The sequence below is a fragment of the Pinus tabuliformis genome, chromosome 1_1 (genome assembly GCF_031772625.1).
Source record: "Pinus tabuliformis cultivar Carrire ecotype Pingquan chromosome 1_1, CPIR1, whole genome shotgun sequence".
NCBI lineage: Eukaryota > Viridiplantae > Streptophyta > Pinopsida > Pinales > Pinaceae > Pinus > Pinus tabuliformis.
In genome coordinates this window covers 151,676,977-151,703,382 of record NC_142297.1, presented here as the reverse complement: position 1 = coordinate 151,703,382, position 26,406 = coordinate 151,676,977, and the positions used below count along the sequence as shown (strand labels likewise).

The following is a 26,406-nucleotide window of genomic DNA, read 5'->3' as shown; positions in this document are numbered from 1 at the left end:
GATCCAAGCGGCGAGTTAGTAAGTTTCAGAGGCGTATGTATTGGGCAATCAACGAACAACATCGCTGAGTATAGTGCGTTGATAGAACTACTCTCTGATGCCATCACACGTGGCATACGCCGACTAATTGTCAGGCTAGACTCACAGCTCGTAATACTACAACTCAATGGTATATATTCTGTTCGCAATCCAGCTATTTATCGCATATTCCTAAGGGTTAAGATCTTGGAAAGGCGATTTGATTCAATTCAATATCAACATATTTCAAGAAATTTAAACACATTAACCGACTCATTAGCAAACTATGTGTTAGATAGACATTTGCAACATTCATAAAAAGGACACATCATCAAAGATTGTACATATGGATCACGTAAATCAACCAGAATAAAACCCAAAAATCAAAATATATAAGCTGTTTATATAAGTTCATACATAATGTTCTGTAACCAAGACAAAATTGGTCATATGACCTAAAAACTCAAAAAGATGCTAGGGGGCACCCTAGCCTAGTGGTGCTCATGATAGTACGTCACGGCCTGTGCAATCATGCGCAAGAGACGAGTCCATCGTCTAGGCACACCAATGGTGTGACGCTGCATCTGTAAAGGTAACTCGTCGATCTGTACATCCGGAAGGCCACGAGTAAGGCTCTCAACCTGCTCCTGCACAACTGTAAGGGTCTCAGTGTCGTCAAGATCGCGGATAACGACTCTCCTAGCAGGCTCCCCAGCTGGGGCAGCAGCTGGCGATTTCGGACGAACAGGACCAATATCTGCATGCACCCAAGAGTACAATTAAAAGTCTTGATAGAATAAAGCACAACAACGTTATGAACAAGAACAATAAACAGTAATGTGGTCAAAGAGTTTACCAATAGCACCCCACTGCTCGCCATCCGGTAGAACCAAATCCGGATCACCTCGAAATCCATACCCACATATGGATACTCAGAAAACGCCATCTCCTGGCGCTCGAACCACCTAAAGAAGGCCTCAGTGAAAGTAATCTGAGGTTGACCTGCATGCCTAGACATGTGGTCAACCCACCTCTGCATGCGTGGCTCGGTCGGAGAGGGCAAGTCAAGTATGATGTACTGAGGCTGCATCAGTGGGATTTTCTCCAAGGCAAAGGCAGTCAGAATAGAACCAAATCCAAAGTTCTTCAGCTTCCCGTCCTTTATCTTGGTCAATTGACTTTTCATCTGAACAAGTACTGCATCACACCAGTTGAATACTTTCGGTTGGAGACACTCCAAGGCGTGCTGCATATAGGACCTGTTGGCAACATGTAAAGCTGCGCTACCGGCCATCCTACCAATAGTAAACAGAATGGACCTGAGAGCCCGATCAGTAATCTCACGGATAACAATTTTGCCGTCTCTGCTCGGCTGAGAACCTTCCCTGCAATACTGGCGGACATAATCTCTGGTGGAATCAGTCCCCCGAGCCGTACCTGATAAGGAAACGAAGGCACCACGTCTTGACAACCCAGTCAAGAAGTACATGTCCTCTATGGTCAAGGGGATGGTCTTCCCCCTAATCTGGAACACTTGGTTAACAGGATCCCAAGCATCAAGCATATACTGCAGTAAAGAAATCTGTGCTCTCATACTAGAGATCCGGAAGAACTTCAGCAGGCCACAGTTCCGCAGCGCGTTCACCGTGACCGGGTCATGGAGGGCAATCATGTCCTCCTCTTCATGTTCTCGTTCTCGCCATGTAAGGGACATTTTGCTCAAGTCACCCTGCAAAGCAAACAAGAGAGAGAATGAGTTCCTGTTTTGATGAAAAACAGGCAAAAAACAGGAAAAGGAAACCATGAAAAGAAAGAGCTAGGGTTCAGCTCCTACCTGGTCCAGACGGCACCGAAAATCGTCCGCAGAATCTCCCGGAATCAGCTGATGAAAAACAAGGGGGAAGAGGCACCTCCAGAGCTCCAACAAACCAAATGCAAATGAAATGGTAAATGAGAGGTAAAAACACCTTTTAATGGCTTTTTACATAGTACAAAGTGAAATATTAGGGTTATAATCTCATTTTCATGCAAATATTATCCATTTCTAACATAGTTTGTTGCAGCAATTGAAAAATACAGTATTACATTTGAAAAGAGAAAAGCTAGTAATGGTAAAAAATCAAAAATTTTGACCACAAATCGAGCAGTTTTAGCATAAAGTTCATGCTCGTTAAAAAATAAACGCAAGATTCGAGCAGTTTTACCACGGAATTTATGCTCGTTAAAAAATAGAAAAGCGTGAGCAAGGTTTCCACCAGAGTTCAAGCTCATTAAAAAATGAACCTATCCCGGTAAATAACCATTGTGATCGTAAATTTATTAGCCATAAAAGCCTTGGTCGTGTTTACACCTGCCACCTCCATTTCGTTTGGCCGATCATTCACCCCCATATGATTGTTTACCCATTTTGAGGAACAGCTGCGAAGAGTGATTTCACTTAGCCGTCCTTGTGACACTGCCGTGATTGGAAAATTCCAACCTGTACCTGGAATCTGCTGCTATCCCTGTTTATCACTCGTTCCTCAAAAGACGAGTCTTCTTTGAGCTCTTTTCTCCTGACTCGTAAAATATGAAAAGTTTGCCGAGTTTTGGCCTTCCAGCTCGTTAAAGTGACCGGAAGAGCTATCCCTCCTCTAGATTTTAATCTTTTTGGACCTGAGGGATTATTGCACAAAAAGGTCGAGCGCTTGTTTTATTCGGCTCGTTAAAGTTATCGAAAACTCATCCCTTCTGTATTGTTTTATACTTTTTCGGACTTAAGGGATTAGATGACGAAAAATGAATTTTTGGAGTTAACTTTCTGTACCTTTTCAGACTCTCTAAAAATGAAAAGGACCGAGTTGTCTTTGTCGCTAGACTCGTTAAAATGATTAAATAGCGACAAACTTGTCTTTAGACGAGAACGAGTTTCCCTATCGCTAGGCTCGTTAAAACATAGCGATAGGCTTGTCCGAAGGACAGGTTATAGAACAAGCATATGTTATCCTCCTCAAGCTTGACAAAAATAAAGAGGTACTGGTCAGAAATGACTGGGGAAAAATTGGGAGAACCTCAAAGCTTTGATGGTAGCAAGTCGCTCTTGAACATGACACTTTGTCCTCCGTATCACATCGGGTCGGGTTGTTTCATTCACCGGTCTCATCACCATGGTCTTCGCCAAACCATCCGTATTTGGGGTAATGCTACCGATCCATCACATCAGTGTCGTTATATGTTCAAGAGATGTGTTCAGAAAGAGTCAACCGTGTCCCATCCACTGCCATACATTATCCTTCATCCACCCATGATCGCCACCCTGAATCATATTTCACAGATTGTTTTCACCTCCACTAAAGTCATTAGCTCCGTTCCGTGTCACTGATGTGGGATTCATTAAGGCCCTCCTTTGACGGATCGCTTCTTGTCGACTTCAGCTCATTATCCAAGAAGTTGATCTAGGAACACCCCCCCAGTACTTTGAAGCTTGCATGCCTCAATGGCAAGTTTCTCACTTCCGGCGACAGGTATACATCAATGACCTTCGACCAGAAGATTTTGCGTGGTGTTCGACGCCAAGTCCTTTATTCACACCACGTGGATTGTACTGTAGTACCTTGAGGGTCATTGTCATTATTGGTGATTCCTCTCGCGCTTGTTAACGGTTTACATTATTGACCGGTAATTAAGCGATGTCTTTCCATGTTCGACTTCAGCGCAATTCTCACATGGATCGACTTGTACTTAGAGTGAAGATCGAACGAGATTGAAGACCCCGGATCTAGTTTCATCCATCCGGGCTGCGATATATATTCAGGAAATATAAAGACATTGGATATGTACACTATTGCAGCAGATGATCATCCTACTCAAAGGATGATAATTTCAGCAGAGAATTATCAGTCTATCATCAGACGGTCGTCTGTTATGTGTACCAAAATGAATTTATAAAGCTGAGCATGGGAATGCCCGCCTCAGCTAGATCATGAAAGCAGAATGAAAAATAATGTATTGTATTGTATTTTATTGCAGGGCACCTCTCAGCGATTGAATGAACTTCGGATCCTCCTAATAAAGCATTTCACCCGGTAAACGACCTCATACTTTAGGGGGCAACTGTTATAGACATTTTTGTGCCTAACAGCATGGAGCATGAAATGTCGATAATCTGAGGGATCCAAAGTCCCTAAACATGTTGTTCTTGCCCTTAGAGGAACAAGGTCTGCAAACCACAGCACTAAAAATCAGTTCTCCACCTGAAAACACTCAAAAACAGGCTCTTTCTGGATCATGTCAGCTGCTCCACTGAGCATCTGCGCTGAATGTCAACTGCTCCTCCTTGTACCTGCGCTGAAGGTCAAAATCAATGAAGGCTACCTGCGCTGGGCGAGATTGGCCAAGTGGCACAGTCATTTTGCAAGGAGTCAACTGCCCAGGAAGCTTCCAAACTGACACTTGGTTCAATGAATTCGCCCTATGATGAGTAAGAAGGTCTTGATCTCCAAGTGGAAGCAAGATTCTCCAAGTGGACTCAAGAACTGAAGATTAACTAAAGTGGGAGAGGACACTAGTCAGCTTTATGCCAGCCTCAAGCTGACTCATCCTTTCTCCAAATCTCCTATATATAGAGCTCTCTCATGAGGTCTAAGGAGGCTGGAATTTTGTGCAAGTAAGGAAGTGCTGTTGGTTTGTGTATAGAGCTATTGGGTGGTTTGCTTGAAGGAGGTGAAGAGGAGATTTCTTTCAGCTGGGAGGTGTTGCTGGATTGGGCCCATTGTGGTTGTAACTCTCTCAGAACTTTACTTCTATTATCAATAAAGTATTTGAGGTTCTTCTATATGCATGTGTCTTTATGATGAATAGATGCTTGTATATTTGATTTATGCTAATCCTATAATCGATTATGGATGTATGCTTCTTGTAGTTTCCTCTTCTTGTGCTTTTACAGGATCTGTGTGTAGCTGGGCCGATGAAAGGGCAAGGAGCTAGGAGCAAGCAGCAAGGAGTGAAGACTGGATCGACTATTAGCGCAAGATAACGGTTAGTAGATCATCCTTTTCTTCCCTCTCTCATCTCATAAAGAAGAAACTTTGAATAGCTTTGCATTCAATTGTTGCTGAAGTACTATCACCTTCAGAGTGGGATAGAGGCATTCTGCATTAGATACTTTTCCCCCCAACAGCCCTCCTAAGGGAGAGGTGTGCAATTCCCTAAGAATCTTTTGTTTGAGTTAGGAATTCTTACATAGGTATAACCGATGTTTGTACCATAACGAATCATTTTTCCAGCTAAATGTATCAGATGTACTAGGGTCTTGTTGTCACTTTTGAATGAGTGCCCAAACCTTTTTTTCATTATTTCATTCATCCTTTGCTTCGTTTATCCAATCTGGTTGGATAATGGAAATGGCGCAAAGAAATGCTTCCACATCCTCACCCTTTCTTCAGAGTGCATCTACCACAACATTTTGCTTCCCTTTTTTGTAGATGATTTCAAAGTCATAACCCAACATCTTTGTGGCTCTTCTGAAGATAATCTTTGTTCTAAAAAGTATTTAAGACTATCATGATCTGTTTTTACCTTGAAGTGTCTTCCCATTAGGTAGGGTCTCCATTTCTTAAGTGCATGTAGTATTGCCAACATTTCCTTCTCATAAATAGCTTTGTGTAAATACTTTCCTTTGATTGGACGACTTTAAAAAACAATGGGTTTTTATTCTTCCATTAAAACAACACCAATTCCATTTCCCGAGGCATCACATTCCACAATAACAGTTTTTGTGAAGTCCAGTGTAGCTAAGACCGGTGCTTCGAACATTTCCTATTTAAGATGTTCAAAGGCCTTCGTTGCTTCTGGAATCCATGAAAATGCATCTTTCTTCAATAATATTGTTAGAGGTGCTGCTATTCTCCCATAATTCTTAACAAAATTGCGATAATACGTTGTCAACCCAAGAAATCTTCGTAGATGCTTTATGGATGTGGGGATTTTCCATTCCTTAATGGTTTTAATTTTGCTAGGGTCTACCTTAACACCTTCATGAGATACAATATGACCCATATATTCCACCTCTTATACTCCAAAGAAACATTTGGAGCTTTTTGCATATAATTGTTTCTCCTCCAATAGTTTGAGCACCCTGTCAACATGTTGAAGATAATCCTTTCAAGACTTGTTGTAGATTAGTATATCATCAAAAAATACTAACACAAATTTTCTAAGGAAGGGTTTGAAAATGGAATTCACCAAACCTTGAAATGTAGAAGGTGCATTGGTAAGGCCAAAAGGCATGACCAAAAATTCATAATGACCCTCATGAGTTCTAAATGTTGTTTTTGGAATATCTTCAGTCTTCATTCTGATTTGATGATATCCCGAACGAAGATCCAACTTGGTGAAGTAAATTGATCCATGCAATTCATCCAATAATTCATCAATGACAGGAATGGGAAATTTATCTTTAATAGTGATCTTGTTGAACTTCTTATAATTTGGACACATGCGCCATGATCCATCATTCTTGTGAACCAATACTACTGGATTAGAGGAAGAACTTTGACAAGGTTGAATTATACTAGCCTCTAGCATTTCTGCAACCATGCATTCAATTTCACTCTTTTGGGCATAGGGATATCTGTAAGGCCTGATGTTTGGAGGAACACTTCCTGGAATCAAATGAATAGCATGATCATGATCATGAATAGGTGGGAGGCCTTTGGGAGTATCAAATACCTTGGAATGATTGTCCAAGGCTTTTTGGAGATCTGAAGAAATAGATGATTTCGATGTGGGAACCTCTAGTGAACATAATTATGCAATTATGCGTCGTTGTTTACCTTAGAAGCTTTGTCATTCCATTAGAGTTGATTATCCTTCTCGGTATTGGACTCCTAGTACAACATCAACACCACCCATTGGAATGGAAAGCATTTGGCTATTCAATACATATTATCCCATGGATAACTTGATATTATGGCACTTTCCTGAGCAAGTTATGGTTCCTCCACTTGCAACCATCCCTTGACACTCTAGTGTTGGATATAGGAAGCAATTCAATTCCTTCGCTATCTTACAATGAATAAAATTATGGGTATTGCCCGAATAAATCAACATTATTACCTTTTTCTTCTTGATATGCCCTTCTATCTTGATAGTTTGAGGAGTGGTAATTCCAGCCAATGCATTACAAGATATGGTCAGATTCATTTTTGCTTTCTCTAGGTTTTTTCTTGGTGTATATTTTCTTCTTTTGATGTTTCTTGTTCCTTTTCTTCCCCCTCTTCACAATCTATGTAAAATAATTTCTTCTTAGCACACTTATGACCTTTAGTGTATTTTTTTTATCACAATTGTAACAAAGCCCTTTTTCTCTTTTTTTCTTCCAATTGTTGTGATGTAAACCTTGTAGGTTGTGGATGGCTAGGGGAAACAACACTTCCATCTTTATGATTGTGAGTGGTAGGCTTCCTTGTTGCCATAATTTTTCTTTCCATTTTTCTTGCCATCCTGAACGCCTTCTCCAATGAATCAGGTTCCCAAAGGCAAATCTCATGTTGGATGTTATCCTTTAAAGTCCATATGAACACATCAATCCTATGCTCCTCTGGAATATCTTTTACCCTTATATTAAATTTTTGGAAGTCCTCAATGTGCTCCATCATTGAACCCTTTTGTTTGAGATTTATCAATTGGCTAAAAAAAGTGTTTCTTTTTGTATCTCCTCATAATGTGCTATCATTTCATCCGTAAAAATAGCCCAAGTGACAATTTGTTTACGAGAGAAAAGTTATCGATACCATACAAACTGATTTGGTTCCAAATATAAAGTTGCAATGTGTACCTTTTGTGTGTTTTGGACATTATGGAGATCGAAAAATTGCTCCATCTGTAGTATCCATGTTGTGGGATCTTTGCCATCAAACTTCCTCATATCGATCTTTGGAACATGTGTTTCTGGGAAAACTAGCATTCCTAAATAATGCTAGCCCTCTAGGTTTGGCAGCTACCTTAGAAACAACAGTTTAAAGCAATCCAATGATTTCTTCTATGTGTAACAGATAAGAGGAAGATAATGAAACCAACCTGGAACTTCCGCTTAATACCTTGCTTGATCTCTCTCCCCTTTGATAGATCCTGAAACTCCTCCCCGTACTTAACATGCTTGGAGAGTACTTGCACAAGTACAGTAACAAAGAACCGTCAAAGCATAGTGATCTATTACAACATAAACATTACATAATAGATATATAATGAACAAATGATAACATTCACAATTGCACAATCATATGGAAGAAAACTTGAAGAGCTTTATTAATAGAAAGGAGAATTACAACCCAGTTGTCTGATCCAGCATCATCCTCCCGGCTTCAATCCTTCTTCACCTCATGAAATAGCAAGATCACACCAACAATACAATGCTCTTTCTTCAATTACAAACTATCAACACTTCCTTGCAATTCACAATATTCCAGCCTCCAGATCTCTTGGATGAGGGATCCATTTATAGATGTGTGCAAGGGTGTGAGTCATCCATGGCATTTGATTAGTGTCATTCCACTTGTTACATTTGATTCCATAAGAGAAGGGATTGGAGATTTCTTAGATCCCTTACTCATCCTTGGGCAAATTCAGAGAGGCAAGTGGCACATGAGAAGTTTCTAGAAGATTCCATGAGCAACCACCTAGCAAACTATCTCAGACATTTGTCCATCCTCTCCCATCACACCATATAGAAGGCCTAAATAGTATGCATCACATCCTGGCAGTGTACCACTCAGTATGCATCGCACTTTGCCAGTGGAGCTGTCAGTATGGTTCAATTTAGGCAATTTTTGGATGGTTTCTTAGATGGAACTTTTGGGGAATGATGTATTCAGATGACTATGTTCCTTTAGGGTATGAAACAAATCTTTTAGGGGTTTATGAGCCATAATACATCGACATATGAGTTTGGGGTTGATGTGCCCAAATATGTCTATAACAGTTGCCCCCTAAAGTATGAAGTCGTAAATATTGATGACGGGTGAAATACTTTATCATGAGGATCCGAAGTTTCGAACTAGAAGGTGACCTGCATAAGTTACAATCATAATATAATTTTCATGATTTAGATGAGGGAGGAATTCCTATGCTCAGCTTTATAAAATCATTTCTTGTACATAGATTAGATAGTCATATGCAGATACAAACTGGTGATTCTTCAGATGTAGAGTCATCATCCATGGTTGGGATGACCATCTGTGGAGAGCCTTTGTACATTTGATGTCTTTATATCCTTGAATATATTGCAGCCCAGATAGATGAAACTAGATCCGGGGTCTTCAAACTTGTTCGATCTTCGCTCGATGTACAAGTAAATCCATGCGAAGAGATGTTCTGAAGTCGAACATGGAGACATCGCCTGATTACTAGCCAATGATGTGAGATGTTAACAAATGCGAGAGGGATCACCGATAATGACAATGATCCTCAAGATACTAAAGTACAATTCACGTGGTGTGAATATATGATCCGATGTCGAACGCCACGAAAATTCTTTCGGTCGAAGGCCATTGATTTCAACCTGTCGCCAGAAGTGAGAAACTTGCCATTGATGTATGCAAGCTTTAAAGCACTGAAAGGGGTGTTTCTAAGTCAACTTCTTGGATAATGAGCTGATGTCGACAAGAAGTGACTCGTCATAGGAGGGCCTTAATGTATCCCACATCTACGACACGAAATGAAGCAAATGATTTCTGGAGGTGAAAATGAACTGACGACACAAGGTGCAGGAATGGTGGTCATGAAAAAATGAAGGTTGGAGGTATTGCAGTGGATGAGACATTAACTAGATGGTGACTTCTCTTGAACATGTCGGCGACAATGAGATGAATTGGTAGCATTAACCCCAAAAGATGGATGGTATGAAATACCAATGGTATGAAGACCGGTGAACGGAAAAAACCCAACCCAACTCAATAATGGTGATGAAGTGAAAGTTTCATGTTCAAGATCGACTTGCTACCGTAAGTTCTTCAAGTTTCTTCCCTTTTTCCCCAGTCATTGCTGACCAATACCTCTTTATTTTTGTCAAGCTTGAGGGGGATAACATATGCTTGTTCTATAATTCGCCCTTCGAGCAAACCTATCACTATTTTATGTTTTAACAAGTTTAGCGACAGTGAAATTCGGTCTCGTCTAGAATGGACAAGTTTGTGGCTATTTTTTTAAACGAGTTTAATGACAAGGATAACTCAGTCCTTTTCATGTTTAGAGAGTTTGAAAAGGGACGAAAAGAAAACTCCATAAGTTCTTTTTTGTAAAATAATCCCTCAGGTCCGAAAAAGGATAAAGTAAGACAAGAGGGATGACATTCCCAGTCACTTTAACGAGCTGGAAAGGACAAGCGCTCGACAATCTTTTCATATTTAACGAGTCTGAAAAGGGTTTAAAGAGGACTATATTTTGAGGAACAAATGGTGTCTTGGGTAGCAACTGGTTCCAGTGATGTTGGAACTTCTCAAAACATGTTGATTTATGTGAAGAGGCTTGCTAATAAGACCACTCATTGCAACTGTTCCTCAAAAAGGATAAAAACAACCAAGTGAGAGTGTATGATCAGCCAAAGGGATGGTGGTGATGGGATGTACACAACCAAGGCTCAAAAGGCTGATAGAATAGCAATCACAAAGGTTAAAAATTGAAAATGGGTTCATTTTTTGACAAGCTTTAAGCATGGGGAACTATGCTTGGTTTCAGTTTCATGTTTACACAAGCTTGAAATGAACAAACTATGCTTGGATTCAGTTTCATTTTTACACAAGCTCGAAACGAAAAACTATGCTTGGCTTCAGTTTCATTTTTACACAACCTCGAAATGAAGAAACTATGCTTGAATTCAATTTCATTTTTACACAAGCTCGAAATGAAAAAACTATGCTTGGCTTTAGTTTCATTTTTACACAAGCTCGAAATGGCAAAACTATGCTTGAACTCAGTTTCATTTTTATGCAAGCTTGAAACGACAAAACTATGCTTGGCTTCAGCTCAAAATGAAGAAACTATGCTTGAATTGGTTTGCATGCCCCCAACATGATGAAAAGGAAAGTCTCTTGTAACTGGATGGAAATCACTACGGTGAAGCAGGATGGTTATCCAACACCTATTTGGCTTCGTTTAGATAGACAAATGTGAATGGTGTGATAGACCAATCACATAACCTCCAGGGAACTTATCTTTACCACTAGGTGCATGCCCCCCAAGCTTCATTACCTTACCAGACTACTCATGGCTATCAGGTGGATGGAATGAAGGTTCAAGTGATACCGTTGATGTAAATGGACCATTTAGGGTTGATGATTGACTTGGAGCTATGTTTGGACCGGGAAATGAAAGCTGGTCAACGGTGACAATTTTGCCTTCATGCGGGAAACACATCACTCGGAAGAGTGTTGAAACAATAGCTTCCATGTTGTAAACATAGTCATGCCCAAAAAGTAAATTGTAATCTAACAATCCTGGGACTACCATCACGTTCAGATGAACAGTTTTCCCTCCCAAAGTAATAGGAAACCTAGGAAGGATCCCTAACGATCGATTGGTTCTTTTGTTAAAGCCTAATAGATTCTGTGTAACAGGCATAAGCGATGGCGAACCAAGCGCTTTCCAAGCAGTTGAGGAAAGGATACTCATTGATGCACCTTCATCTACAATAGTGCCAGACATGATCATTTTACAAACGTGTACTATGATTTGGAAAGGTACATAAGAAGGAAGGCAGGATCTTGCTAGTCGATTCCAATCAAAGGAAGTGACTAGACTACTTGGAGGGGGTACCGAAGAAATGGGAGGACTAACCCCTTGAGTCATGAGAACTGGAGGATTTTCCTCCTGTCTTGATGGAATAGGGGGATTGCCCCAAGGTCGTTAGAATATGAAGTAACGAAAAGAACTTAAACGGTATCATTCCCACTCTCTTCGAGAAAGGTACAATTAGCTGAAGGTGAAATTGGGTCAATCATTAGCTCGACCTGTTGACTTTGGTTGGGTATAGACTCATAAGATTCACTTTCAGAGAGAGTGGTTTCGATTGACGCTTGATTTAAGTCAGTCGGTTTTCCAGCTAGTGAAGGACATAGGGAGAGTTTCCTGTAAGCAGATGGAAGTTGCTGCGGTGAAGCAGGATGGTTATTTAACACTCTTTTGGCTTCATCCAAAAAAGGAAAAAGGTGAAGGGAATGGCTACCTTCACATAACCTACATGGAACCTTGACCTTTCCCTTCTGTCCATGAACTTTTCTATCACTAGTTGATGGTGTGTTACCAACATGATCTCCAAAGGTTAATGACACAGGATGGTGTGAACGGGAAGACCATTCTTTCAAGATCCGAGGAAAGTAAGTAAAATCTCGATGAAAATGGTCTCCCGCACAAATTATGCATGGATACTTGGCTTTGGGAAATTTAAGGGACGGATTTTCATCAGATGTTGCATTCAGAGCAATGGTTGCTTGGTTGCCCCCTTGCTGAATTGGCTTCTTCTTTTTCTTAGCCACCTGGTTACTAGTATCTCTACTTTCACCAAGCGAAGAGGAAGAAGGGAAGGGAGAAACAAACGAGGAAGAAGGTGCAGCGTCAACTTCAGGATCAACTGGAGGTGTACTCGATTGCGGAGAAATCACGACATTTTGAACCAAAGAGGTTGAAAATAACCATACTGGCAGGCCAATGGTAAATCCTGGAAGGGACAATGTAGCCATATAATGAGCACCAATATTTCCGAAAGAAGGAAAAGGACTAGGATTCTCTTCCAAATGGATTCCTTGATCAGTGGACTCTGGATTTGTCTCCATGTATCTGAACCTAAGATCGACTAAGGAACAAGGATGTTATTCCGAATTCAATTAATTTTAACGACGCTTGGACACAACTTTTCTTTTTTAGTTTTTGAGAGTCTAGAAAAAGCTAAAGATGACTCTAATCTCCTTCGATTTTTAATGAGCCTGAAAGGACAAATGCTCAGATGGACCTTTTCTTTTAAAGAGTTGAAAAGGAAGGAAAGTGACTACTCTAGAAAATCTAGACAGAGGGATTACCAAACTAATCGCAAAACTGCAATATACACCTTGGTGATAAATTAAAGAGAAATTACCAAGGACTTATGTACAGCAATCAATCTTTTCGAATGTTGTGTTCAATGCATTGTGATCAATAAGGCGACAGACTCAGTTTCCTATGGATAAAGGATTCAAGCCTATTATGGTCTCCCAATATATACGCGACGGTATGGGGAGCACAAGTCCGTGCTAGCACTTGTCGTATCAAGGAGGAAGAATCACCCAACCTTCAATGAAAACGATAGCCACTAGTTTCAACGACGCCGGAACACGTCTCTAGCCTAGACTTCTAGATATGTTGCGTTAAGTTCCAAAGCGTTGTTAGATCCATTGAAATTCATTTTAAAGTTGATCTTGTTTAGAGTTTTCCTTTCAATGGTTCACTACGTGATGATGATCTGAAATTCCTAAGATGTAATCTACAATGATAAACAATATTTGTTTATTTGGGCAATGAAAATCCTAGCTACTAGGGAAAGAAAATAACAACGCTTTTAAGCAAAGAGCAAAGAGCACACACTAGTGCATTTCCTTAAATCATATTTTCCCACACAAATAAAAAAAAATGCTAAATGCAAATGTATGTATTTGTTTTCGTTCTCCTTAATGTGAAAAATGCAAAAAAGGAAAACTAAATGCAGCGATGATCTGAAATATTTCACTCAAAATGACATTTTCGACAAGTTCTTCTTCAAAAGAGAAAGGAAGACTCAACGACACTTTTCAATTTTGAATAAAAATGCTTTTGACACTTCGAATATAAACAAATTAAACCATATATGTGAAGAAAAAATTAATCAATCATCAAGGGAAGGATGAATTCACGACACTTCTCTTTTCGACAAAAAACGATAATTACGACACTTTTTGTACCAAAGCGATAAATCAATTTAAACAACTTTTCGTCAAAGGATTGTAAATGAGGAACAAATACAAAAAAACATTCACTAATCCTAATATAATTGAGGCTAATCTAAGTGATGCAAGTAAGCTTCAATAAAGAGGCACTATTCATTTGCAGCAAAACAACCAAACACAACTGAAAACAAGGTCAAAAACCCTCAATTTCTAGAATGGAAAAAGAGTTCAGTCAGTCATCGCACCCAGGCTTCACAGAGACATAGATGCATCGCACTTACAACACTCAGGAGGTGCGATGCATACTGAGTTACAGTGGAAGACAATGCGATGGTCCAGTGAGCGCAACTGAAATGGGTTTTGGCTCAGATGTGCAGATGTTCTCAATGAGTTAGGCTGGGTTTTGATGAACAATAAAGAGCGAAGTATGTTGGAATGTCTTGAGAGGTTACTGAGCTACCGAAAGGGCATCTAGATGTGCTTGTAAGTCAAATGTTTAATTCATAAACTAAACCAGAGATTGACTGAAGCAACATTCATCTACTATGCAATTACAGAGCAAGATCAATTCGAAGGCTACCTGGCTGACTTCAGACTCTGTCTATAGTTTATAAAACAAACAATAACAACAAACAAACATTTGTTCAATCCCCAGCGGAGTCGCCAATTTGTTTTTGGGAAAACTAGTATTCCTAAAGAATGCTAGCCCTCTATGTTTGGCAACTACCCAGAAACAATAGTTTAAAGCAATCCAATGATTTCTTCTATGTGTAACAGATAAGAGGAAGATAATGGAACCAACCTGGAACTTCTGCTTAATCCCTTGCTTGATCTCTCTCTCCTTTGACAGATCCTGCAACTCCTCCCGGTACTTAACATGATTGGAGAGTACCTGCACAAGTATAGTAACAAAGAACTGTCAAAGCATCGTGATCTATTACAACATAAACATTACAAAATCAGATATATAATGAACAAATGATAGCATTCACAAATGATAACATTCACAATTACACAATCATATGGAAAAAATCTTGAAGATATCTATTAATAGAAAAGAGAATTACAACTCATTTGTCTGATCCAGCATCATACTCCCAGCTTCAATCCTTCTTCACCTCATGAAATAGAAAGATCACAACAATACAATGCTCTTTCCTCAATTACAAACTATCAGCACTTCCTTGCAATTCACAATATTCCAGCCTCTAGATCTCTTGGATGAGGGATCCATTTATAGATTTGTGCAAGGGTGTGAGTCATCCATGGGGTTTCATTAGTGTCATTCCACCTGTTACAGTTGATTCCATAAGAGAAAGGATTGGAGATTTCTTAGATCCCTTACTCATCCTTGGGCGAATTCAGAGAGGCAAGTGGCACAGGAGAAGTTTCTAGAAGATTCCATGAGCAACCACTTAGCAAACTGTCTCGGACATTTGTCCATCCTCGCCCATCGCACCCTATAGAAGGCCTAAATAGTATGCATCGCATCCTGTTAGTGTACCACTTAGCATGCATCGCACTTTTCCAGTGGATTTGTCAGTATGGTTCAATTTAGGCAATTTCTGGATGGTTTCTCAGATGGAACTTTTGGAGAATGATGTATTCAGATGACTATGTTCCTTTAGGGTATGAAACAACTCTTTTAGGGGTTGATGAGCCCTAATACATCGACATATGAGTTTGGGGTTGACGTGCCCAAATATTTCTATAACAACATGGTGTTTCTTTGATCCAACATTAGAGTTTATGAAATCATGATTAACGTTTATTGTGTTCTCATCATGAGTTTCCCTTACTACCCTTTCGCCATTAGTAAGAATTTCTTGTAGAAATTTTGCCAAATCTGCCTTCAAATATTCCATCTTAGCTTCCACACCTTTCTTTAAATCATCCATCTTATCTTCCACACCATCTATCTTAGCTTCTACGCCTTTCTTTAAACCATCAATCTTAGCTTCCACGCCATACATCTTAGCTTCTACGTCTTCCTTTAAACAATCCATCTTAGGTTCTATTACTTTTTGTGCGAGTGAATTTTGTTGCACTTGGTCTTGCAATTTTGATATATCATGTTGCATTTCTTCATCTTCTTTATGAGTCATGATAGAGCTTTCAGGTTTCTTTCTAGATGTTTCCATTTTCTTTCTTTGGGGTATCAATCACTGATAATAATGCTCCACTATGCCCTTTGAATTCCTTCAAACTAATTTTTCAAACCAAACTTATGCAAAAATTTAAAAAAACTACACACCTTTTTTCACTTTGTAGGAGCTCGATATTGAAACGATTGTAACTCTGTAATTTTAGACCTCCAAGGTCTGAAATTGCAACCTTCAGTATCACTCTGTGCCCTCTTTCCAATGCCACTAGTCTGATCGAAATTGGATTCTCCAAGAAAGAGCTATGCCCCACCTCCCAAGATGACTTGCTTATATACTTTTTCAATAGAGCGAGCTTGTACAAAGTTCCACATGTTACTATTTCGACCTTTGGACCTAAAATCAATATACGGAAAAGTACAGTTCGTCCTATTTCTATAGCTTCTTATGAAATTTCAATCTGATGCTTAGAGAGAAAGTTATGACGATTTTCCCAAGGTCACCTGTTTAGAATGTAATTTGAGAGTTTGCAAAAAATCCTAACTTCCTTAGATTATATCTCTGAAAATATAGCTGAAATTTGGACCCGAGCTTCACCAAGATTTCGGCTCAAATGAGTTTTTTTTTAGCTTCTGAAACTTCGTAGCGAAAATGTCACGATGACCTGTTTGGAGTAGCGAAACCATAGAATTCAAGCTCTGATACCAAATGTTATTAAACCAACTCACAAAAAGATAGAAAAGATAGATCAAAAACTTATAAATCAGCCTCTTCGACGGGGAAACCTTCTTTTCATTACACAAATGAACAATTCTTGGATGATACAAATGACAAAACCTCCTTTCTATGTGTAGGAGTTTAAAGGGTCACAATATAACCAAAGGCGACCTAACAATAATAATATAAGGACACAAAAATAACAATAGAGGGCTTTTGTGGGGCACAGTAATAACAATATGGGGACAATAGGGGCACAACAATAACAATAAGGAAGACAATGACAATAGTAATGGGAGTCACTAGTATTATAGGGACCTAACAAAAATGCTCAAATAAAGACTATATATCCTGAAAGGTCATCAAATTAAAAGATAATGATATTTATATAATTCATGTTAAGGTAGTTGGTATGCACATGATTGCAAAGGGTAGAATCCCCTTCAGTATCGAAAGATATAATTCGGTTGTTGAGCCTATTGAAAATCATTAAATTTTTTTAATAAAAAATACTATATCTGATTAACGTGCTAAAGTTTAGATTGAACTTGTAAATTTTCCTTGATGAGTTGAACCAAAGGGTATATTTGGATAAATAAGCAATCAAGGAGGGCTTCATTAGGTCAATGTGCATAGCTCGATAGTGAAGTCACAACTATAAAAAAGGATAGCTCTCTTGAATTATATTTTTGTATTGGCTGACGTGCTTTCATAAAAGTGAAAATAGGCTAAGTTGTAAAATGAAATTAAGCCTGAGAACGCTTGATTAGTTGCTAATATGAAATGCATTATAAAATTAGTTGGCCTCATTATTTGGAGTGTTATAGTATAAGTTTGAATTGATTGACTAACTATTTGTTGATGATGTTGTGTATTAAGAAAAAACATATATTGTTAGGAATTTGATATTAAAGGTCACGTGTTTGAAGTGGAATTTGTGGCAATAAAATTTCCTTCAACCACTAAATATTAGGAGGACAACAACAATAGGATGCTTGTCAAGGATCAATTGAGTATACACAATGATGATAGCCAAGTAACAATCAAGGGGTTGGTAGGACTTCATTTAATTTGAATTCATATTTTGATAAAATTTTATTCCCTTTGGATGTATAAATTTTGTGACACCTCATTTTAGGTCTTATTAAAAAAGTAAGATGCCAACACACAATATTTGGTATAAATATTTACAATATGTGCATGTGTGAGCCATCATAATGGACAATTGTTAAATAAGTGAGTTATACACTCATAGGTAATTTTTTTTTTTTTTTTTTTTATGAATCGAGAAATACATGGTCATGTGTGATGTATGAAGTAAAAATAGTGACTATAATGTATGCACTAGGCCATGTGTAATGGAACAAGAACTTCTACATGTAGTGCAAATAATTTCGCCGCAAAGTGATGAGTGTATAAAATGGCACCATATGCATGAATTCTTGAAGGTTCTAAGCCAATGTGAGTGGTCATGAACATTGCCAATGCTATGAATGTTGGTCTATCATAAGGTATGAATGTTGGTGTATCACAAGGACATGAATTTTTTTATTGTTTCTAGTTGATGATGTGCATGGAGTTGTTGATAGTGAATATTTGTGTGGAAATAATACTCATTAGAGTATGATAGAGGCATGTAGCTCTTAGTATGGAGAAATTATTGAAACAATTGATAGTTTATAAGTTTGATGCATTGAATGGATGCGCGCTTGGATGGGACAAGAAATTGTATCAGTAAATATTATGAAATGTAATGACTACTAATGTTTGGAGAAATTGTTGAGTGCTAAAATGAATGGTGTCAACCCCTCCGCCGATATAAAATAATGTGGGAAAACTAATTGATAATAAAATTCTATCATGGGAATCTTAGTGAGAAGAGTAGTTATGACACTCTCAACCATACGTAATTATTTTGTTTGCTGAAATAAATTCTTGAACGCATTCTAAAGAGTTAAAATGGCGGAAAAAAAAAACATGAAGTAATAACGGTAATGTATTTATATAAAAAAATATTTTTTCCTTTCAATTTGAAATGATATGGAGTTAAAAATGTTTGGATTATTGAGTATATGACAATATGTAGGCCCTTTTTAGTGGATGAAACAAGCATTATATTGAAATAATTTTAAGAATTTTATTTTTAAATTTCATTTATTAAGTTTTTTAAAAAAATTATATATTTTAATGTTAATGAAAATATTTATAATAATCAATACACTAACTTTTACAACTTCATAATAAAAAAATTCAAAATACCCATAACAAATACAAAATATTAACTTCAAGAAAAGGAAAAGCAACATTTAATTTCCCAAAACAAAATTAGGGTGGGTGATGGGCCAATTAGTATCTATACCAACATTTAGAACTAAAAGCACATGAGTCATAGGCATTATGACTTCAAGAATTATTAACTAGCTACGAAACAATAACTATGAAATTAGTATGGGGTGGTTGTCATGCCGCTAATAAGTTAATACCTATAAACAAGTAAGTTCATATTTGTGACCAAGGCATGTATCAAATAAATTCAAAATAAAACCTATAGCTTGGGCAGATTGATGGTTAATTCCTCTTTAAAACAGGACCCTGTTAGTTTTTGTGAAGATATGTCCAAAAAGAGTAATCTATGTTTTTCATATGAAAGGCACTTCAATCTATGAATGTAAAATGAACGATTATTATTATTATTTTTTTTTGTTTTATTTATTTATTTATTTTTTTGAAGTTTTTCCAAAGATTTATTCATTGAATTTATTTTTTAAAATATTATATTTTCTCACTCAAGTCAAATCAAATATATTTTCATCCATTATTATTGTGAGGATAGTGTTATGTTTTCAACACACTATAATGGAAGTTATATAAAATATGCTTTCAAGGAAGATATGAAAAACAAGTCTCATAAACCATAATAAATTAAAATTTGAAAAAGAAATTAAAATTTTGATTATAATGTGATGAAGATTGATCTAGGGATCTGATTAAATTGAGGCCCTGATGGTTCAATTCCTAAATATACGGGTTATGGACCCATGAAATTTGTTTGTTAGAGGTAATGGAGCTCGTATCCGTGCTCTTGACCCAATCCTCGGGCAAGGTTTTAACCTAGTTTCCTTTGATCCATGACCACACTCACCCTAGCGTCCAAGCACTTTTGTCTCCTTGATAGCCTCCATATTGATGACTCAAATCTCCGAATGAATATCAATGGTCTTGGTCCCTATCAATGTGGACCCTCTCAATCAATGATCATGATCAAAGAAGAGATTAACTGCAATGGATGAGTGTGGGGCCCCTCCCTCAGTGACATAAGTAGAAAGGTGTGGTCTACACTCCAAATTCCATTCATGGTTCCTTGCTTCCTATATAATGGTTAAAACTTGGTAGAGGAAATCAACGACTAGTAGGGAGTACCCCCATGAAGTCACACCCGGGAGGGGGGCGGGTTATGTAGTCATGCTTTGTTGTAACAACCCTAGTAAAAATTAATTTAAAAAAATATACGACCAATGTCATATGACACGTATTCCAAGCTGAATGGTGCGAAAAACATCCTAGTGGGTGTTCATTTCGTTTATTATAGCTAAAGGAAACTGGAAAAGGCTTCAGAAAGAAAAAAAATGGTATTTTTGGCAATTTATTTATGAAAATAATGGAAATTAGGAGAAAAGGAAGGTGAAAGGTCACATATTTTCATGAGTAAAATCAAGTAAAATAATGGAAAATTGAAGAAATAGAGGCATCATTAATAAAAAGGTTTTTGAGGATCAGTTCATAGACTTTTTTGTTGAAAATAATACTGAGAGGGGGGGGGGGGGGGGGGGGGTGAATCGGTGTTATCAAATTCTTTTTCAACTTATATAAAGATTAGCAGATCTGACTAATGAAACTTGTGTATACCTTCTAGACCTATAATTTAATTTATTCTTCAGATGTTGATCATTAATCTGTGTGTCAGAACCATATAACAGTAAGCAAGAACAGAAAAGTAGAGCAGACAATCACACAAAAGAACACAAGATATAAGGTGGAAACCCAATGTGGGTGAAAACCACCTGCTACAATATGTCTCTATCTTCTTTCAATTAGAAACTTCCTTTTACAATGATTATGTATTGGTGCAGTCTTATTCCAGCACGTAGGCTTCAACCTATAGAAGGCTACAACCTTCTCTCGTTCTCCAGTCACTTCTGGAAGGGAGCTACAACCCCCTTAGCTCTTGTACTAGCTGAGGTACTAGTACGTAGGTGCTGACCTACAAAAAACTTCTCTTTTCTTCCAGGGACCACGTTTCATAAATTTTCAAACTGGATCCATGAATATCAATCAAACATCAAATAATCAACCAACTTCCTTGTACAAATACTGAATCAATAACTTCTCAGAACACAGTACCAGTAACTAGACACCAAGTCAGAACCCTGAACACTGCAAAAATAGACAAAAGCAGCTAAAACATATTTCAAGGAAAAAGTACGCAACTTCACCAATAGAAACCTGCGTACGTCCGCAGTATTCCTTTCTTTACCCTGTGGGTATCCACACTTCCTCTGTGTCGAACTTGCGGTATCCGCACCTGCACTCTGCCAGAGTTGCGGGTACCCGCACCTCTTCTGTGTCGAACCTGCAAATATCCGCACCTGCGCTGTGTCGAGCCTGCGGGTATCCGCGCTTGCGCTGTGTCGAGCCTGCGGGTATCCGCGCCTGCGCTGTGTTGAGCCTGCGGGTATAGAAATTTATCAGACTTCAATTATACCCCAGATTTACAGATCTGATCATGCGTCAAAGAGATCTCGACCCATTAGTAGATCCGTCTTGTAATGCTCAGGTTTCTCCTTGATTCAGGTCCAGCTATAACTCACCAACCGATCACCAGTATTTCAGATCTTGTTCATCTCAAGATATTCAACCATTAGTTGCTCCAGCCAAATGATCTCCTTTTCTTTTTATAGTCTAGGCCTTACTCAAACCATGGTCCAAAACCATAGAGATCCAATACTAGGGACCCAAAACCTGGGTTCAATACTTTAGATGCAAAAACCACGGACCAAAACTATAGGATCAAAAATGTCGGACTAAATACCATGAACCAACCATAAGATTTCCCACGTGTGTGCTTTTCTCTGCATGAAAGTGCGTGTACTTTACGTCCGCACTTTTTGGTCGGAGCACTTGCATACATGTCCGCAGCTTTTGTTTGGCGCACCTGCGTATGTCCGCGGCTTTGTGAACAGGAACCTACGGGTATCTTATTTTCTACTATTTTGAGAGCCTGAACTTGTGATCTGCTATTTGAGTGAGTTGCCATCAAGGACAACACTTATGTCATCAAGCCAAACCTCTGTCATAATGCCAACACTTTTATCAGTTCAGTTTTGGAGCTCTCTCTCTATTCTCTCTCTCTCTCTTGGACACATATTTTTCTTGGAGAATTCTTGGATGAGTGTGGCATACTTTTGATTTGGAGCAAGAAAGCAAAGGGAAGCAAATATCAAGTAAGGAAGCGCAGGTTCAAGCAGCTACATCGGGATTATTTGCAGGTATCGATTTTCATGTGTGATTTCATTTCTATACTTAGCATGTATCCTTATGGATATGTGTCTTGGTTCTCTTGTTGTCATGGGCATGGGTTTTTTTAGGTGTGATAGTGTTTTCAACCTAACCTTGTCGTTTATGGATAGTCATGGTGTGATGGGGTTCTCATGTTTTGGTTGATCTAGATTGTTGTATGGATCGAAACTGAGTTAGGTGGATCTCCAAAAGAAATCAAACATATCCTAGTGATCCCTGAATCAGACTGTGGAATGCGGTAAAGCTTTGGCCTAGTAACCCTTGAACTACACTGTGGGTTGCGGTAAATCCAGATTTTGTGTTGCCTCACTGGGCCTCGGAATCCTCAACTGGTGAATGATGGGATATACTGTAAAACATAGAGTTGGGTGCCCCTGATCATGCCTAGGAATCCTTGGCTAGTGAATCGAAAGATATACGATAAATCCTGGATGGTGGTGTCTCTATTATGGCCTATTGATGCTTAAATCAGATTTGGTTCGCAGTAAATCCTAGAGACTAGGAGACAGTAAAACCCCTGATGGTGTAGATGGATAATTCCAGTGGCATCCATGCTTATTTGGTTTTTTATGTTATGAGTACCAACCTCATGATTGGAATATGGCACGGGGGTGCTTGGCTAAAAGAAAGATTTAGTTCATCCAATTTATGGTCAGGTGGTTCGTGGAAGTCCCAAATCTAGTTGGATTTTGCATTCATTAATATGAGTTGTTTATCCTTGGAATTTAATGTGTCAATGTATTTTTTTAGACATGTTGATTCTATGGTCGTTGTATCCTTGTTATTTTTGTTGTTTATATTTTGGTTATGAGTATGTTTTATGAAAGTGATGATGTATAGATCTCATTATGTTTTGTTTTAAAAATGAATGAACAATGAATATATGACCTAATAGATGCTAATGCAGCTAATGTGATAAGGCATTAATGCTTCTTAGAAAATTTTATATAGGTATGAAAACCCTATGCTCAGATATGTTGTTATGACCTACAGAATGCATATTTGTGACATGTTTGACGAAATGCCTATCATGGCTAGTAGGGGTCCAGTCAAGTCTTTGTTCAAGTATTTGAATTTGCATCATTGTTTCAATGTTACTTTTTGTTTCTGGAAGTTTCATGAAGTTTTGGGCAATGGCCTAAGACTTGGCCCTCAGAAAGTGGCACAAAATCTAGGGTCGTTGGCTCTGAACTAGCTGAAAAATACCCCAGTCGCTTGCATGCCCTTGCTTTGAGAGAAATTGGAGGGCCGCATTTGCATGCATTCCCATGTCATTGGAGTGACTGAGGCTTTAGGTCAGTAAGAGGTTGGGTTGCCTTAGGGGTTGGTCACCTGGGAAGGTTAGTTGGCTCCTAGAGGTTCTGTAACATGTGTAGAAGGACAAGTTGGTTGTGCTTTACCGGTTCCGCTTCCTTAATTGTACATGGAGATTTGAATCAGATCATAGAAGCCTCTCGTCACATGCTTACCCCAGCGGACCAATTAACTTGGGTAAATGTGGGAGGAAGATGTTAGAAAGTGGTAACAGGGAATGGTTCACCCCTTGGACTAGATGGGAAGTGTGTTGGTCATGCATACATGTCGGTTGCACATTTGTTCTATGCTTATGGTATATGTGTTTGTTGTTTATGCATGGTGGTGGTCATGGTTACTGTTGTGTCACCATGTGAAAGTTGATGGTGTTGTTGTTGGATGTGGTCGTCATGAGTATATGTTGGTTGTATATGCATTTTTTATGCATGTCAATGTCTATATGTTGTTGGTCATGCATTATTATGGGTGTGGTTTCCATGCATGAAGATCATTGTATGCATTTTAGGTCACGATGACGTTGTTTCTATGTTATGATGCTAATTTGTTGACTCAGATAGTGCAGGAGATGCAGACCATCAAAGTGAGGTTGCAGCAATAGACTTCGGAGTAAGAGCAGATCGTCATACAAGTTTGTATGTTTGGCATGCAGGTATGTGGTAATCGTTGTTATAAGAATTAGGGTTACTTATATACTTGTCATTTTATTGTTGTTGTGGTTACATGCATGGTAGACACTAGTGAATCAGTGTGGTCATATGCGCATGTGTCGAATATTCATGAATGATAGTAACTTGTTGTTATATGCATGATGGTTATGGTCATTGCAACTAAGATCTTGATGTTATATGTATCATGCTAATTTGTATTGGCCTATGCAGATGAGTAGGGTTATGACATTCAGGTATGAGCCAACCTAATTATGATAATGTGTTGTACTAATCTCCACTGACTTTGCATATGTGATTGTTATGCATGAATGACAATTGTTTATGAGTTTATGATGTGAGCATGTTAGCTAATAACTGTTATGGATATCATGACCTTATTTATGTTTGAGTTGATATGTTTTGAAGTTATATCATTCTAATCTAGATTAATTGTGCAGAAAAAATAGCCTCCATTAAGATATATTAAGGTATGTGTTTGCTTATGTTGTCTAGTTGGTGCTTGAATGTTTGATTATGTCATCTATTTGGTGTTTGAGTGTTTGGTGTCTATTATGTCGTCCTCTCTATTGTTTGAATGTTTGATTATTATCATGATATAAGTTTGTATCTATAAGATTGCATGAAGAAATTATCTTGTTTTAAGATGATCGTGCTAACAAAATATGTGTTGAGACAATTGATATGTAATTGAGTGTAAAAAGGCCGTAGCTGTAGTATTGTGATTAATGATTGTGGGTTTATTGTTGATTATGACATGGTTGTTAGTATTGGTAAAGGTTGATTTCAAATTAATAGATACGTTGTCTTGATCTTGGAACGTGTCACTGACGTGTTTAAGAAGTTGCAGGGAAACAAGGAAACATACTTGGTATTAGTGTGACAAGGTAATAGTTGGTGTGTTTATATAACTAACAGTTGGGTGACTTGACAATACGTAGAAAAACTTGATTGCAACAAGGTAAAAAGGTAAAGGTGGACACTTTGAAGAATGTTGCAGATCAAGGAAAATTTTAACGATGGAAAATTTTCTTGAAGTTTAAAACATTGGCGAATCTCACTAATCCCTAATATGCAAATTATAAATGTTTATTGATATATTTGTAAAATTAATCAAATTTATAATTATTTTATATATAGTCTCTATATAATGTTGGCGATTTTTAAGGTAAAATAATTTTATATTCTAAAATTTGGGCGAATCATCTTTTATAAAATTAGAAATTGGCGAATCTTTTTTGTGGAAAAATCATGGAAAATTAGCCCACTGGGCGAACATTAGCCCCTAAAATTTTCCATGTTGCAGATGCATTGACAATGTTTGTGAGCACTGAGAAGTTTTCCTGGTGTAGAGAAACAATGGGCATTGCAGCCTTGGATCAATGAATATGCACTCCTACAACAGCATGTCTGGAAAAAAAAACAAGTGGGAGAATGGTAGGTATGTGTTATATTCTTTCTACGACTTGCCCCAAAATAATCTTTTTGGGGTCTAGGGAAGCACCTCGGAAAAAAAATTATGGGTAGTTTTGCACATGGTTTTTGTGCATAGTTTTGGACATGATGGTTTTCTACCCATGGTATTTTGTAGATCCGGTCAAGGGAACTAGAATTATGTTATAATTCAGGGTTGGTGTATTTGGGTTTACCAATGCTTCAACATGTATATATATGTATTGTAACATTGAAAGGAATATATTAAAAAATCAATCTGGTAGTCCTGGTTTTGGGATCCACAGGGAAATCTTTGTGTACGTTTGTTTTATTTTCTCGCCATTATATTTTTATTTTAAGAATTTGTTTGCAAATAATTTATGTACAAGATCAAAACCTAAATAAGTCTATTAGCTCTCAGGCTTCCCTCTTCTAACCTCACTAACAAAAGCACAACAAATATAATTTGAGGGGGCTTTTTACATATCAACCACATACACGTCAAAACACACAAGATACTTATATTCAAAAATGAAATTGGATACATATTACAGCCTCTTATGGCCCAAATGCCCTCTCAACCTGATTTTACGTTGTATTGGCCACCTAATATATAACATTCACAAGTTGCCTATATAAGAAACACTAGAA

General features: G+C 38.1%; 1 protein-coding gene across 1 annotated transcript in view; it reads right to left on the bottom strand.

Annotated features, from left to right (window-relative positions):
- Positions 1-26,406, bottom strand: part of LOC149212058 (MADS-box protein SOC1-like) — a 232,254-nt gene that overhangs the window by 33,952 nt on the left and 171,896 nt on the right. The window contains exon 2 of the mRNA XM_089391673.1: positions 14,749-14,838. Coding sequence (XP_089247799.1) covers positions 14,749-14,838 — 90 coding nt within the window. The remainder of the gene's footprint in view (positions 1-14,748; positions 14,839-26,406) is intronic.